Source organism: Physcomitrium patens, chromosome 20, assembly GCF_059467195.1.
Source record: "Physcomitrium patens ecotype Gransden chromosome 20, ASM5946719v1, whole genome shotgun sequence".
NCBI classification, from domain to species: Eukaryota; Viridiplantae; Streptophyta; class Bryopsida; order Funariales; family Funariaceae; genus Physcomitrium; species Physcomitrium patens.
In genome coordinates this window covers 14,864,623-14,880,812 of record NC_143429.1, presented here as the reverse complement: position 1 = coordinate 14,880,812, position 16,190 = coordinate 14,864,623, and the positions used below count along the sequence as shown (strand labels likewise).

General features: G+C 35.6%; 2 protein-coding genes across 6 annotated transcripts; both read right to left on the bottom strand.

Annotated features, from left to right (window-relative positions):
• Positions 1-1,014: 1,014 nt before the first annotated feature.
• LOC112273673 (protein CHAPERONE-LIKE PROTEIN OF POR1, chloroplastic) lies at positions 1,015-4,727 on the bottom strand. Of its 4 annotated transcripts, none has more exons than XM_024502714.3 (9): positions 4,527-4,727; positions 3,904-3,941; positions 3,544-3,692; positions 3,106-3,184; positions 2,820-2,899; positions 2,428-2,531; positions 1,993-2,250; positions 1,702-1,778; positions 1,015-1,505 (listed from the first exon to the last, which is right to left on the bottom strand). In XM_024502714.3, the coding sequence occupies exons 3-9, from the start codon at positions 3,689-3,691 to the stop codon at positions 1,355-1,357; spliced, it is 897 nt and encodes a 298-aa protein (XP_024358482.1). In that variant the 5' UTR covers position 3,692; positions 3,904-3,941; positions 4,527-4,727; the 3' UTR covers positions 1,015-1,354. The 4 variants fall into 4 exon arrangements, with proteins under 4 accessions (XP_024358482.1, XP_024358484.1, XP_024358481.1 ...); XM_024502716.3 differs by having other exon boundaries at positions 3,643-3,692; XM_024502713.3 differs by lacking the exon at positions 3,904-3,941.
• Positions 4,728-8,098: 3,371 nt separating this feature from the next.
• On the bottom strand, positions 8,099-12,133 carry LOC112272913 (uncharacterized). 2 transcript variants are annotated; one of them, XM_024501066.3, is made up of 3 exons: positions 11,746-12,133; positions 11,179-11,512; positions 8,099-11,042 (listed from the first exon to the last, which is right to left on the bottom strand). In XM_024501066.3, the coding sequence occupies exons 1-3, from the start codon at positions 11,881-11,883 to the stop codon at positions 8,284-8,286; spliced, it is 3,231 nt and encodes a 1,076-aa protein (XP_024356834.1). In that variant the 5' UTR covers positions 11,884-12,133; the 3' UTR covers positions 8,099-8,283. The 2 variants fall into 2 exon arrangements, with proteins under 2 accessions (XP_024356834.1, XP_024356836.1); XM_024501068.3 differs by having other exon boundaries at positions 11,179-11,436; positions 11,746-12,132.
• Positions 12,134-16,190: the final 4,057 nt, after the last annotated feature.

The following is a 16,190-nucleotide window of genomic DNA, read 5'->3' as shown; positions in this document are numbered from 1 at the left end:
AATAAATTAAATTTGATAATATCTAATTTGTTATATGTACTACATGAGGGTGTGGTGGGACTTTTGGTGTAATAAAAATTTTAATTTATAGAATAAATGACCACAACACTGTGCTTTTATTTTTATTTATTATTTACTTATTTTAATTTTTTTGATGCAAAAACAGGATATACCCAATGCATTGATAGATTAAAAAGTACATTGATGATATCTCAACTCCTAATATCCAAGAGGTGGAGTGCGAGCTCTTTAATAATGAAGTTTGGATTATACCTAAATCCTTATACTTTTGTGTACAATCACACAACATTATGATATTGTACACTTCTACTTGATAATATGAGGTGACATAATGTTATTTTTAGAGTTCTTATTTTTTCTTTACATTGCTTCATGGAAATCAATACAAATGAAGTGATGCATTAAAGTGAGAAATGACAATTGATAAATGAAGTTATGAAAATACAGGTAGCATCTCAGATGAATGCACATAAACAACTAAAAAGACAAACAAAGAATACAATTTTTAATATATAATACATATAAATATAAAAACGCTTTTTGAAAGAGGATTTCGGATACATGACACTAACATAAGATAAGAACAAAACATTTGCTCGTGCCACCACCTCACCAGTTGCTTGAGCTTCTTCTTATCATATTAGATTATGTACAAATAGAAACTTAAGGTGTGTGTAAAAGAAGAGAAAAATGAACAGATTGTACATTACAATTCCTCTCAAGCATTGGCGGTTACAAGATGCTCATCTTTTCAAGTGAATTTTTTAAAGATGGAAAAGAGAAGAATTGAGAGCCAATGTCAACTGCCAGCCCGGACGGACTTCATTCCCAGTAACCTGTTTCCAATCAGTGCATGGTGCGCCTGTGTCAATGAAGTTCGAACAGATCTTGAAGCATACATGATCTGGAACTCTCATTTCATCAAAACTATTTGCACATGATCTGGAATCCTCTTAATCATCCACACAAATTCAGCGCCTCTAAAAACAGGAACAAGGGCAACTGCATTTCGCAATATTTCGATTGAGACCGATCTGCTACTTTCAATTACAAATGATACCTTGTGACCTTTGTATCCGACGGTACGCCATGGTGGGCCGCTTGCACAAGTTGTAAACTAAGATCATTGGATGTGCATGTGTATGTGCAACAGAGCATCACTCTACTCGATATCCGAGGTGAAAAAGATAATGTATTGTTACCACTAAAACCAGCTTCTGAGCCTCCAAGGGATATGCAAAAAATAGTTTCCCATAATCCTTTTCTCACTCCTCTCTCTACACTATTACCTACTGTCTCCTTGCAACAGAATAACCTGACACAAAGTTGGTCTTCATCTCAAATACGTGCAAGCACCAAAGAGGAAGATGTACGAAACAAGCGATGATGTAAGTTCCAGGGTCCACGAGGGAGGAAGAATTTTTGTAGGAATGACCGGTACCAAAAAGGAGGCGAACACCCAGCCTAGGACCAACGCACCGAACCTGTACATAACCCAAGGCCAACATCAGGAATTTTAACAATGATAAAGTCTAATATTCTCCATAAACAAGTATAATACATAATTAAACGAATGTCAACAACCAAACCGAGCATTAAACTCCTCCCATTATCACTAATGATAAGCGGCATGCGTCTACTCAAACTTCAGACTCAGAGGGCTATTTGTACAGAACATACCCAATGAAGAAAGATCTGCCAACAATCTTTATGCGATCATTGAGAAAGTAAATACACGCCACAAATGACGTGAGCACCTGATGAGAAGATAAGCAAGCAAGCAAACAACCAACCACAACTAAGTACAAAGTTGATGTCCCTACTGGTTATAATCGATCGTTACTAGTTGATGAATATACAACCCTGGTGTGCAACTCGAAATGAAATTGTTGTAACTAGTAATCACTGCTTCGTTGCTCCGGAGACGATATAATGAGATTGGATCAAGGTATAATTGAAGAACACTCTTGCCTGGAAAGCAGGGCCCCTTTGCCCAGGTTTGAGCACGCTCCATACTCCAAGTAAAGCATAAAATACGGCTCTCTTTATAATGTCATCTTTGTTCGGAACTTGATACATACCAACAATCTTCTGCTGCCAAGCGGGCAAGGGTTTGATCTCTTTCTTCTTTGGCTTGAATTGCGACTTTTGGTATTCACGCAATTTCTCCATCATAATTTTATCGTATGCAACTTCGATCGACTCCATGCTTTTTGCGTCACCACCATACTTGAATACCCAAAGCAAAAAAACATCAACACAAACTATGCTTCATTACAAAAAAAAACATGATATGAAACACCCAACAAATGAATAATAGTATCAAATGCTAGTAGACATCTCCGATCACCCCAAGTAAACGTTTTAATTAACACTAAAGATATATGTTCCTGGTAACCTAAGTACCTGACTAGCCAGGTAGCTGCGGGCTTCCCGAACCTCTTCCTCCCCGGCTTCCCTGTGGATTCCCAAGAGCTTGTAGGGGTCTCGCTCTCTGATTCTTGGAAATACTGTTCAAATATTATAATCCAATTCATGGTGATTGAGTAAACACAGGTGAAGACTATTCGTTGCTCATGCGTGGATGTTCCAAACCTTAGTCAGCAAAACACCCAACGCTGCAACATGCACATCGTCATCAAGTATCAACTGATAAAATTAGGGCAAGGACTGACCGCTATCTGTACATCATCCACTGGCTTTACACATTACCAGGTGCTAAAAAGAAACTGCATCAACATAATCCCTAAGTTTTCAAGACTGAATGTATTAAGAAATGACGTGCAAGAGTAACTAACCAGAATCAGATCCACCCATGGAAGCACTTGAGGCCGAACAAATCAATCTTTTCGACGACTGAAACCTAGGCCACGTCTTCCTGGAAGCATACACATTGCACAAAAAAATGCATTTAAATAAATTGATTTCCAGAGAACCTGTATGACATCTTCTATACGATGAGTTCGACTAGCTGTTGAACATCTCACGACTCACAAAAGAATTATAAGTTTGATTAATCATCAAATAAACAAGTAGCTGATCGCCGGCATCTTCCCTCAGGTAAACTGGATGATTGTGAGTCACCTTATTGGAGCACCAAGTGATAAGTCTGTCCGCAAAGAGTGTGATATCTGTCCAGACCTCCTGGATACCATTGACGAAGCTGTGGAAATCAGGATAATAAAATCAGATTATTCTAAATACATCATCACGAAGGCTTGAAAGAGAAGAGCAAACAATACTGTGCTTGTCCAAACTCTATTCAAGACGAATCAATAATTACAGACACAGGAACCCAAGCAGGAGCACAAAATCAATGTTAGCGGAAATTACGACCGCTAAAATCTTGATCATTAGGTAAAAGTCCAAGAAATTTCACGTAATAGAAGAGCTGAACGAATTTTAAATGGTCATCAAAACAACGCCAGCGGAAGAAATAAATTTGGAAACAATACATAGCCACAGACAGCTTCAAGAAGCAAAAACACATGCCCAGCACAGTTTCGTATGTCAGAATTGAACCTGAGCATTTCGACTTTTTCACATTATAAAGTAGGCTGGGCTCAAAACTGTAGTTAGCAGAGAAGGAGACATTTGCATTCATTTGTACCAAAGTCTTACTATTGCCCCTCATCAAGGAGAACGTAAAATTATTAGACAACGCCGCCATCCTGTTCATACAAACACAACATGCAATCAAAAGCATAAGTGCCTGGGTCAGGAAGACTTAGGGTCTTGATACAGGAGTTGATGCATACATATGTAGTTGCAAAGAGAGAAGTGGGCATTTGATTTCATCTCTTCAACTAGAAATAGATCATCAAAAATCGAAAACTAATTCAATTAAAAGCCAAATTCAAGTGAGAACACTTCATCACGTACTATATAGAAAAGTTCTCTCCCCCCTTCCCCCCCGCCGTCTGCGACTTTCAGTAATTTTATAAGTAGGTCTTTGCATACGCGATTAGGAATGAGAAAAGGAACGACCAAGGCAGCACTATACCCCGTGAATTTCGTTTGAAATATAACGATGAGATAAAGTGGACAGAATGTGGAAATCAAAACCTTCCAATACTTGCGTCTAATCACAATGCAAAGAGCAATAAATATTGCCATTTCCTGCAATGCCTCCATAGTCGATTGAATCCAACGAAGAGAAGATTCTGTTCCTACGACAAAACCTCTCAAGTCTCTTGACCTAAGATTCCTAAAAACCCCTCGAGACGACAATCAACGACAACCAAGACGGCCGAGCTATGAAGCACGGAAAACTTCACTGACATTTCACACTACCGAAACCCGACGAAGCGTTTCATAATTCATAAACCACAGCATAAACCTCTTTCATCATTCCGATACCACATCCTAGGCACTGAAAATTCCAAAAAAAAAAAAAATTCAAAACAAAAATATCTGCACTGTTCCGGCACCGCAGTGAAGATATCCAAAAGTATTCTAGAGCGGCCGAATTAGGAAGCAACCTGCACCACGACAAGAAAACTCACTTGGAGGTTTTAGTCAAGTCGTCGGGAAACCAGGGGCGCCGCGAGAGGGCCTTTCAGAAACAGCAGTGCACGCAACACGTGCAATTTAAGCTGTTTTAGCTAGCGAGAGGTGGCACCGAGGGAACGGAGACGATGAGGAGGAGGAGGCGAGAGGAGGAAGTTGAAGGGGAGGAAGAGGCTGGATCTAAGGTTCCCCTGGCTATGGCGGGGGCCGAAGTCGAGGTCCACGGCCATAGCTATTGAAAACATTATCCACTCTTCGCCAACAACAGTAGGTCAGGGCTCCATTCCCACTTGGCGTGTTCACACTGCGCCATTCCTTGGCCTTCCTTGGCCTTACTTCTTTCTTCTCCGTTGGCTCCTCGCCGGAATGGATGATTATCTGAATTCATCCATTCAATGTTGGTTCTTCACTTTGTTTTAAAGAATACGCAACAGTATAGTTTAAATTTTATTTTTTTACTTTCACTTTTATATTTTGTAATTTTTTTATCGTCACTTTGAAATGGTGGATCTAATTTTGACTTTAAATAGATACGGGTATTCTGTGTCGTAGAAAATGAGTATTCATCCTGGATATTTTTTATTTTGATTTAAGTTTATGATTTACTGTTTTTATTTATTTTTTTACATATTTATTAACTTGTTGTATATTTACATTAACCATAATACTGCGTTGTAATTGAAATTGATTAAAAATTTGTAATTATGCTATACAAGGGTTTGTATTTTTAAACAAATTACTAAGATTATTTAACTTTTCAACTCTAGAAATAAAAATAAATTCAGTGTCTAAATAATATGTATATCATATTTTTACTGTTTTTTAATAAAAACTTTTTTATGTATTAATTATTTATATTAAATTTAAAATATGAAACTAAATTGTATAAATATGATGTGAATATTTAATTATATATATATATATATATATATACATTCTAGTCATTTTGTCATTGTATTATTGTGCACAAACTTTCAAAAGTCAAAATAAACCAAAATTTGCAAATGGGTGTACCTTAATAAGCTATCTATCCATCTTCCTAAAAAATGATACTACAAGATAGAATTGAAATTTGAAAGAAAAAAAATTATTAAAAAAGGAAAGAACATTAAAAAATTTATTAAAAAATTTTAAAAATTTATATCAAAATATAAATTGATTTAAAATTTAAGCTAAAAATATTGAAAAGTAATTTTTAAAAAAAAACAAACAAATTGTGGTGATAATATATATATATATATATATATATATATATATATATAAAAGTAAAATTTTAATATAAGTTGCATTAGAAAGTCTATATTTGTTTATGTTTCTTCTATTTTTTGAGGTTAAAATGCTCATATTGATAAAAATAAAGAAAAAATACATCTATTATTTTAATAAAATTAAAAATAGTATTTAAAATATTAAGCAATTTAACCTTGGTTCTAATTCCAAATTTAAGCAAACCATGAAAAAATATGAAAATTGAAATGAACTTAATATTGAACAAATCTTTTGAAGATAAATCTCTTTCTTTCAATTTAAATTTTGACTTAATTAAGTAAGCATCAACAACTTTTATTTGCATAATGTAATTTTTTTAATCCTTTAGCAAGTGCATAGATGTTAAAATGAGGTATAATTAGAAAATATGTAGAGAATATATTTCTTGCATACTTAGATAGTAGTGCTAAGTATGCAATAACTTGAGTTAATTAGTCTAAGATGGATTGCCGACCTTGGACATGGCTACTATCTTTTAGTTATTAGTGATAGAAAATTTAAAGTATATCTTATCATATTACTACTAATACTATCAATCTAAAAATTTCTTTTTCTTTAACTAGGCAAAATAAATTCTTTAATGTATTCTTACCATCACTTATTTTTATGAAAATTTAAACATTAAAAAATATCAATACTAAAGACTCTCTTTCTCTCTCTCTCTCTCTCTCTCTCTCTCTCTATATATATATATATATAATAATAATAATAAAACTTTGTGAAACTTCTAGAAGTTTCACTTATATATATATATAATAATAATAATAAAACTTTGTGAAACTTCTAGAAGTTTTTTAAACATATTGTAGAACTATAAGTCTCTTTAATTGTGCCACATGATTATGATAACCCAGTTTAAAAGGTTTTTAGATATAAATATATTCTAAAAATATTCTTATCTTTCTAGATTTTTCTTTCTAATAAAACTTATATATAATCTTTATTTAATTAGATTATATAGAAGTAAGGTTTAAATCATCTTCAACTATATTAAGGCATTTCTTATAATCTACTTTTAAATTAAGAATCTCTATTTTCAATGTATGTTATAATATATATATATATATAATATTTAAACTAATTATAAATAAATATTATATATAATAATAAAAATTATAAAAAAATTAAATCAAGAAATGCAATGACAACTTAACATGGCTACATTGCTACTTCTTTAAGTATATAAGTCCAAAAATTATAAACATCAAGTCACTTGTCAATACTCAATAAATTCTCAATTTTTATTAGCCTTGTAATCATTATGTACAAGTGTCTTCTTACCATCACTTATTTACTTTGATTTCGTCTACATTCTCTAAGTTTTATCTTCCTTCTACCATCCATTCAATATTGATTTAATTTTACAAAATAGGTATTAATCTCACATTCTGAACTTTTTTCTTTATCCATCTATCATCTTTTGTTGATAGAATTGGATGAAAGATAGTTATTTTAGATTTAATAGAAAATTCATGAATATGCAACTAATTTTTGGGCTATTATAAAATGTTAAAAGCAAGGGTTAATAATTAAGATTTTAAGAGTTCAAAAAAAAAAAAAAAAAAAAAAAAACATAATCTTTCTTATATGATGAAATAGAATTAATGATTTAAAGTTAATTAAAATATTTTGGTATTGAGAGCCACTTATATTTTGTATTGATTCAATATTAAGTAGCAACTGAGTACCTATTCATCTACTATCATATTCCATAGCTTTGACAAGAAAGGTATAGAGTTGGTACCTTGAAAGTTTTATTTGATCTTTGCACATGTATGAGGGAGACCAATCTTAGTTTTGAAAGTTTTACTTCATCTTTGCACATGTATGAAGGAGATCAATCTTAGTTTTGCCTTACTTGATGTTTGCCCCCTATCCATACGTAGCAAGTGCAATATAACCAAAAATAAATTGAATAGTATGAGACACTAAGCTAAGGTCATCAATTGGGAGGGGCAGTGCTAGTGGCACAAGATTGCAGTTGCAATAGATGATGGAAGCAATAACTAGTTGTAGAAATCATTTATGTCTACTTATATTACATACCATGAAGTTTTAGTCCTTCTCCATACTATGTTTGCTTTAGCCCTCTCCTAGCTCTAATTGAAGCTCCTTTGGCTTTATTCCTTTGGATTCTAAATTTCAATTTTAGTGAGAGGATACGAACAAACATATAAATTATTTGTTAAAATTATATCCAAAATCCCTTTATGCATGAAAAAATAAAATAAAATACCATGGTCCCAAGTGAGAACCTTTTTCTAACTTTGTCCTCTCCGGTTGAATTGGACAAGATAAATCACTGTAATGAATTAGATTACTTGGATTAAAGAGGGATATGAAGATAGTTTACATGATCAACTCAACACAACCAAGAGGTGTGATTCTCAAAGGGAGTTGGTGAATCTAAAGCCTCCTGCACCAAAACCTCATCTATCAAAACTTCTGGCACAGACAACACAACACCAAGTTGCAATTCAATGTTCACAAGGCGCGCCATAGCCCAGTGGGGCTGCTTTGTTTCGGCAGATTCGTCAACTGAGAGAGCTGAAGGAAGTCTTTGGCAGGGCTCCAGGTGAGGAACACTACAACCACGGAGACGAAGCCCACAACAATCCCAACAACGAATCCGGGAGGCGAAATCACGTTAGAGAATGACAATGCCGTTGAATCGTCAGCTGGGATGATGTCAATAAGTGAATCGCAGGTCCTGTTAAGAGGTGCACCACAAAGGCCGTCGTTTCCAGGAAGAAATGCAGTGATGTTCATGCTTTGCAATTGATTTCCCTCAGGGATTTGTCCAGACAGGTTGTTGTAAGCTAGCATGAGTGTGCCCAAATTACTGGACTTGCCGAGAGATGGCGGAATGCTTCCAGTGAGACGGTTGTAGGACAGGTCCAGAGATTCCAGGTAGAGGTCACCCAGGTTTGATGGAATTGTGCCCGAGAATTTGTTATATGAAAGGTTCAGATACTTCAGTTGGGTCAACTCCACAATATTCTCTGGAATGCTGTCCTGGAGGTTGTTCGATGCCAAGCTCATGGAGGTTAGCGTTAGCAATATGTACTCGTACTTCAGTTGGTGATCCTTCACTGTAATCTCGAGGCTTTGCTGAAGTGGCGCTAAGGTAGAGTTCGCCGCTTGTTTTGAATCGGTTCTGAATCCCCGCATCTTGGTGAAGTTGCCTGAAACGTCGCCGGTGATCATGTTCTCCGAGAGATCGAGCACTTGCAGCATGGGAAGCTCCCAGAGCCACGACGGTATTGGACCTACCAGATTGTTGAGCCCTAGCACGAGCACTCTCAAGTTGGAGAGGGATGAAACGTCGTATGTGGCTGGAATGCTTCCATTAAACGCGTTTCGAGAAGCGTCGATCATGGTGAGGTTGCTGTATGTGGCCAACGATTCGAAGATGTTACCCGTTAAGGAGTTGCTGGTGACTGACAGGGTTTGTAGCGCACCTGCCAGATTGCTAGAATTCAAAGAAAAATTTCCCTGCAAGTTGTTGTGCCCGAGCAAGAGTTGTTCTAAGTTGGTTATGTTTCCAAGCAATGGAGGCACTGTCCCTGTCAAGTTGTTATAGGCAAGGTCAATCGTGACAAGTTTTGAGCATTGGCTGAGGCTCGATGGGATCGACCCTACCAGCTGGTTCCTGGATACGACCAACCGCTCCAATTTCTGAAGGTTTCCAAGACTACTCGGCAAGACTCCAGTGTGAGAATTGTTGGAAAGCACAAGGTTCTTGAGCGACGAGCAGTTGCCAAGGGAGGCCGGGATATCACCAGAGATCAAAATGTTGTTATAGAGCGCAAGATCCTCCAATTTCTGCAGTCCACCAAGCCCTTCAAGTATGGTGCCATTCAGCTTCGGATTGTTTTGTAAGTGCAGTCGAACGAGTTCCTTGCAATTTACCAGTGATTCCGGAATCGGTCCTTCAAGATCATTGCCATCCAAGTGCAGATATTTGACCCCAGTGAAGTTCCCAAACGAATCGGGTATGGTGCCGCGAAGGTTGTTGTTATCAAGCTGAAAATTCATCATATCCTTGCAGTTTCCAAGTTCAGGCGGAATGATGCCAGTGAGGTTGTTATTGCTGAAGGCAAAGTTCCACAACTTTGGACATTTTCCTAGAGATGCTGGTACGGTACCAGTGAAATGGTTGTCCGAAACATGGAGCTGCCACAGATCGGTACAATTTTCACCAAAAGTGGGAGGAATCCGCCCACTAAGATTGTTGTATTCCCCGTGAAGTATCCACATCGCGCTACAGTTCTTCAGAAACTCGATTTCTCCATTGATGCTATTGTTTTGGAACATTAAGACGCTGAGCTTCTGCAACTTCGCAAATCCCCTTGGAATTGGGCCTGTCATATTGTTGAAGTGAATAAGAAATCCTTGTAGCTTAGGACAATTCGCCAAGGTTTCCGGAATTGTCCCCGTGAGCTTGTTGTTGTTGACCGCTAAGCTTTGGAGTTCAGTGCAGTTGCCGAAACTGTCTGGGATTTCACCAGTTAAGTTGTTCCACATTGCAAGAAACGATGTCAGGTTGCGAACCGTTCCAAATTCTGGTGGAATGTTCCCCGTTAGCATATTGGATGATACATCAATGCTTTCAAGATGGCTCAACTTGGCCAGCTCAATTGGGATTGTTCCAGTCAGGTTGTTGGCGCCGACGTCAAGCTCCCGAAGATTGGTGCATGAGGACAGCTCGGCAGGGATATTTCTAGTGAGGTAATTGTTGTGCAGAGCTAGAGTCTCCAATGAGGTCAACTTTCCAAACTCCACTGGTATAATTCCTGAGAGGTTGTTTTCTTTAGCTTTGAATGACACGAGTTTTGAACAATTCCCAAAATCAGGAGGAATAGATCCAACAAAGCGGTTCTTACTGATAACAAACGTCGTGAGGTTCCTCAGAGTTGTGAAAGCGGTAGGGATTCTGCCAGTAATATTGTTTTCTGAAACATCTATGGATTCCAGATGGCTGCAGTTCACGAGCTCAACTGGGAGCGGACCTGTGAGCTTGTTGGCACCTAGGTCAAGCTCCCGAAGATTGATGCATGCCGAAAGCTCCGTTGGGATTGAGTCCGTAAGACTGTTGCTGTGAAGATCGAGGATCTGCAAGGAGGTGAGGTTCCCAAGCTCCACAGGAATCGAGCCCACGAGAGAACTATTTCTGATGGTGAGGTTTGTCAAGGCGGTGAGCGAACCGAGACTTGAGGTAATAGTTCCATCCATCAAACCATCTGCAACACCAGGTGTCAACAATTTACATTCACGTTGAAGCATATAGTTCATGATCCCAAGCTTTCAAGCTGAATAAACTTGAATAATCATGAATGGAAAGCAAGGGAAATTAATTAGGTGCCTCAGTTTTCTTACCTGTTAAGTTCAAGCCGATCACTCTTCTTGTTTCCAGGTTACAAGTTACACCATGCCACCCACAATAATCCTCATTTGCAGTTGCGTTCCACCCTCGAAGTATTCCTCTGGAATCGTTGACAATTGCTTGCTTAAACTCCAACAGTATACTTCCGTCCGTGGGGGTGCTCTGCAACAACATTCTCGACAAAAACCTCCCACCTTCGTTTTCGCAACCCAACGGCTCATCTCCTTCACCTTCATGTTCGCTAGGATATCCTGCTGGTACTTCTTCATCTTCGTTACTTACATCGGATACAAACGCAACCTCCCCATTCATGAATTTGTATGTATTCTGCAGGGATTACGAAGTATAACTACGTTCATAGCCAATAACATCAATGATTTTAATGACCGGCCATAGCGCGACGAGCAACAACACCGACAGACCTCAAAAAAGTTGCGAGAATGTCTAGAGAAAAATTCCAGATGCCGAGCACTTCATTCTAAAGCCGCAAAGAACCACAATGCGCCTTACTAGCCAGTTCCTCAACCTCGCAGGGTTCCAAACAGACTCTACGAACTGACCTGTGTGGAGTCCTGAGTGCCATAGACGCGAATCAGTGCTTCGCCGCGTCTAGAATGACTTCCTTCCTCAGCAGCTAAACTTTGCGCGACGAATTGCAGAGACATCGTCACCGCCAGCAAGAATTTGATGCACTTCATCTTCTCCACCTCAAAATCAACACAGCGTACAGCTTTGCTTCATATCAAGTCCAGTTCATCAACGAAACACCCAGACTTGAATTCCCAACAGAAAAAGAAACAATACTACAGCACGCGGTGGTACTCCGACAACCAAGGCAACGTTTCACTGCCGTAGGGTTTTTCCAAGTCACCACGAAGCACAATCATCTGTGTCTTCCCAGCCCACTCGCTTGACTGATTCTGATGCTTTTCAAAATCCTCACCTACGGCTGACTACCACTGAAATTTTCGACGTTCAACATCCTGCCACATAATTTTCAAACCTCCGTACTGGGGTACTTTTTACAGACTCTTGTAAGTTAGCCTGTGAGATCCACCTCATCAATTGCTCTCACCACTCCTAGTAGCTGTGAGAAACCTTCAGGCCCCACATGATGGCTCAGTGCAGTTCGATCACTGAGCGTAATTGTTGACAAAGCTGTCATCTCTTGCTCTTTCATGACATGGGCTTAGCATTTAAATGTAAACTAGCTGAACCCGTGTCATTGTCACGGAAAGCCATTACGAGAGTCTGACATTCACCCAATTCTCCACTTTGCAACTTGATCCGATTATTAAGGAAGTTCAGTCTCAAATCCTTACCAATCCCATGAGAAAAGGAATAATTCAAAAGATGTATGTGGTTTAGATCAAGGATTGTAAGCTATTGTACAAAGTATTGAAAGGAGTCTCTTTTTCAGTGACGCTGATGTCTCGAAGAAGTTGCAGAAGACTCAAGCACTTCAAGGTCTGTAATTCAAGAAACAATCCAGGTCATTCTTAAGTAATCGCATAATTTTGAGATGCTGAACTCAGCAAGTGAACACTAAACCTGACACACCAAGAACTTCTATTATGCAAATTGATAATAAAATCCATGGTAATCACCGACACCCACCACATTCCACCCAAGTATGCTAAGACTGAAAAAGTCGTTGAGTGCTTAGTTGGTTATGTAAACTCATAGCAAGGAAAAGCTTGGAAAAAGTGACTAAAAAAACATTATTTATTACACACAGATATACTTGGTATAGTATTCCATTGTAAACCAGATTGTGAACCCCATGAGCTATAATGTCGATTAGTTCGTTGGTGAATTAAGTGGTTTCACGGTTAAAATCTTTGTGAAGACAGAAACCACATTCAACTCGGTTGTAACAGTCTTCTCATATTCCCTACTTTAAAGCTTGCTATGCTCTGTAAATCGTAATTAAATTCGGGACACCGTTGGATGAGACAACCTTCGAGTGACCCATTTCAATGGTTCATCGGGTGTTCACGGCTATAAGGGGCACCTGCAGATCAGAGAAGTGATCCTCGGTCAGCAACCTGCAATGCCATTACTCACATACGCTTGGTCTAGACAAGGTCTACCAATGTTGGATAAACAACATCAAGTAAGGACATTAATTATCAATTAACAATCATGTAATCAAGAAGATTAACTACATTATCAAGTAATAAGTTTTTGGCTATTATCAAGCAATATTCAATTAGAATAAAGATAATAGTCAAAAAAGTAGTAAATTAAAGGATACTATGGCTGCCTTTTACAAAATAGACTTCTATTTACTTTGTAGGGCCATAAATAAGGCAAAACAAATTAGATTGGAAAATCAAATGATATAGGCATGTGTATGAGGGAGTTAAAAGTAGATTTTAGGAAAATTTATGTCAAGAAGCTAAAAATTGATACCCAGAGAGGACTAGTTGTCAACTTAGATGAAAATCAAATCCCAAGGCACAAAACTATACACCTATGGTGATTCTAGGATTCTTTGGTAGGTCAAAGAGTGGAATTTGAGAGCAAACTTGATAAGATTTCTATGAGCATTGGTTTTTTGTGATTTGGATTTGCAATGACTTTGTAAGAGCTTTACAAAGTCAAGGTTGTTTTGGATGACTTGGATTTTTGTGAAATAAGATAAGATTGACATTTTGAGCAATTTTAGAACTTTTATAGTAGATCTACAAATGTAATTTTGTAGATTGGTGGATATAGTTGTGCTTGATGTATGTTGTAATTTTAAGTTCAATCAAACAATTAGATCAAAGTGTGCAAAAGTTTTTGTGAATTAAAGTCTCAGAAATTGGAGTTTAAGAGTTAGTGAGTATTTTTAAGATTTTCAGCAATTTGTTAATTGGATTGAAGTGAAATTTTTTTGTATTGAGATTAGACTTGATTTCCAATAGTTTAAGTGAATTTTGAAAGAAAATTAATAATTCAAATGGGAGATACTGGCATTAGAAGTTTAACATTTAGATTGGAATAGGAGGCGGGCCAATACTTGAGCAGATTTTAGGATTTTTCTTCTATTTGTTAAGTATAATTATCTTCAAATTTGTTATAATTATTTTTAATTAATCAGTTGAGAGGTGTGTAAATTTTTAAGAAAGATTAATAATTTAATCAATGGATATTAGAATTTTAATCTACCTTAGGATTAATTTGAGTTGATTAGGTTTTGTCTAGGATTTGATTTAAGATTTAGGAATTTTTTAGGATTTGGTTCAAGATTTAGGATTTTTTTAGGATTTAATTTATTATTTAAGATTTATTTATGGTTTAATTTAGGATTTAGAATTTATCTAGGATTTGGTTTAGGATTTGTTTAAGATTTGATTTAGGATTTAGGATTTAAGATTTAGTTAGGATTTGATTTAGAATTTAGTTAAGATCCATTAAGATTTTAATAAGGATTAAAATAGGACTTGGTTAAGATTTATTTAAGATTTATTTAAGATTTCTCTAATATTTTTTTAGGATTTCTTTATTTTTCTTTTGTAATTTCTTTAAGATTTCTTTTGAATTTGATTAAAGCTTGATTAGCATTATTAAGGTTTAATTAGAGTTTATTTAAGATTCTATTAGAGTTGTTAAGATCTTATTGTTTTAATTTTCTTTCTACCTTCCACAACCAAGTATCCAATGTATTTTCAAGCAAGACTTTATATAATACAACAATGTCAAAAAGATACTACTGTAATTTCTTCTTGATTTCTTTTCACAATCATTGGCAATATTTGGCAAAAATCTCCATCAAAGACTATTATAGCTCATTCAAAGGAGCACTGAATATTTCAAATATTTCTAAATGAATGATCAATTATCTTAAGATAGTAATTATATTTCATCAAAAATTCATTCCAAAGAATAAACAAAGTTTGACAAATAAACTCAATATGGCTAAAATTCTTAGTAATTGAATAAAAAGAGTCTTTGTTGTAATCTAATAGAATCTTGAATGAAGAATGGACAATCCTTCTTCTCTCAAGTATCAATGTGGCAATTTATAATGTAACAAAAGTATATATATTATCTTGCTACTTCCATTGTTGTACACATCTCAAAAATTAAAATTAATACTTTCTTTTATCTTTTAGTACATTCTAAAATTGTACCTATCTTGTCATTTGGATCATATACCACTTAATGCATTCTTAAAAGATTAATGGCCAAACAAACAACATTTGGCATTTCTTCATAAATCCACATGCTAAAAAGTTTTTAAACAGCCTCTAAAGTTTTAATATATCTTGCATCCAAATATTGTTTGATCTCATCTTGTTGATTTTTAAATTACATTGTAATGTGATTATGGCTTTTATAGATATATTTGTGGATATATTTGATGATACAAATAAATACACATACTTCAATATTTATATAAAAAATATACTTTAAGATATTTTTAGATAAAATAGAATAATATTCTTATTATTAACAACTATTTTTTGAACTTCAAATGTTCTTTTATCATTTCTTTGTCATTATTGATGATAACTATTGACATCCATTCTTATTTCTTTTGCAAACATCTCTAGATACCTCTTTATATAATGATAAACTTCAATACAATGCACTCAAGGATTTTATATTGTCTATAGATCATATATCATGCATTATAGAATAACTTTAAATAGCTTTCAATTATTGTCTTTAGAAAACATATGATCTATATCTTCAATACATCTAATCTTGTTTTCTTTATTCAAAAAAATCAAAATATATATATGAAGTAGATCTTTCTTTTGAAACTCAACGATATAAATATATACGAGAACATGATCAAAGATAATTTTTTTCTTTATATCTTCCATAATTACATATTTTTTGAACTCAAATATATGAGCAATTAAATCTAACTAGTTACTTCTTTATTATCCTTGAAGCAATTCATTATGGATTTTGGACCATCTTGGATTTGCTATCATTATCATAAATATATCAAGATACTGATAAAACCTTGTAATTTCTACAGAATCTTAAAATATTTCCATCACAT

What these genes read in the sequence shown, in the direction of transcription:
- LOC112273673 (XM_024502714.3), bottom strand. Translation starts at nt 3,691, where the DNA reads ATGGCGGCGTTGTCTAATAATTTTACGTTCTCCTTGATGAGGGGCAAT. An exon ending in TCACTTGGTGCTCCAATAAG is followed by an intron (nt 2,900 to 3,105) that starts GTGACTCACAAT and finishes GTATGCTTCCAG; the next exon opens with GAAGACGTGGCCTAGGTTTC. An exon ending in CATGGGTGGATCTGATTCTG is followed by an intron (nt 2,532 to 2,819) that starts GTTAGTTACTCT and finishes ATATTTGAACAG; the next exon opens with TATTTCCAAGAATCAGAGAG.
- LOC112272913 (XM_024501066.3), bottom strand. Translation starts at nt 11,883, where the DNA reads ATGAAGTGCATCAAATTCTTGCTGGCGGTGACGATGTCTCTGCAATTC. An exon ending in GCACTCAGGACTCCACACAG is followed by an intron (nt 11,513 to 11,745) that starts GTCAGTTCGTAG and finishes TAATCCCTGCAG; the next exon opens with AATACATACAAATTCATGAA. An exon ending in GATCGGCTTGAACTTAACAG is followed by an intron (nt 11,043 to 11,178) that starts GTAAGAAAACTG and finishes CTGGTGTTGCAG; the next exon opens with ATGGTTTGATGGATGGAACT.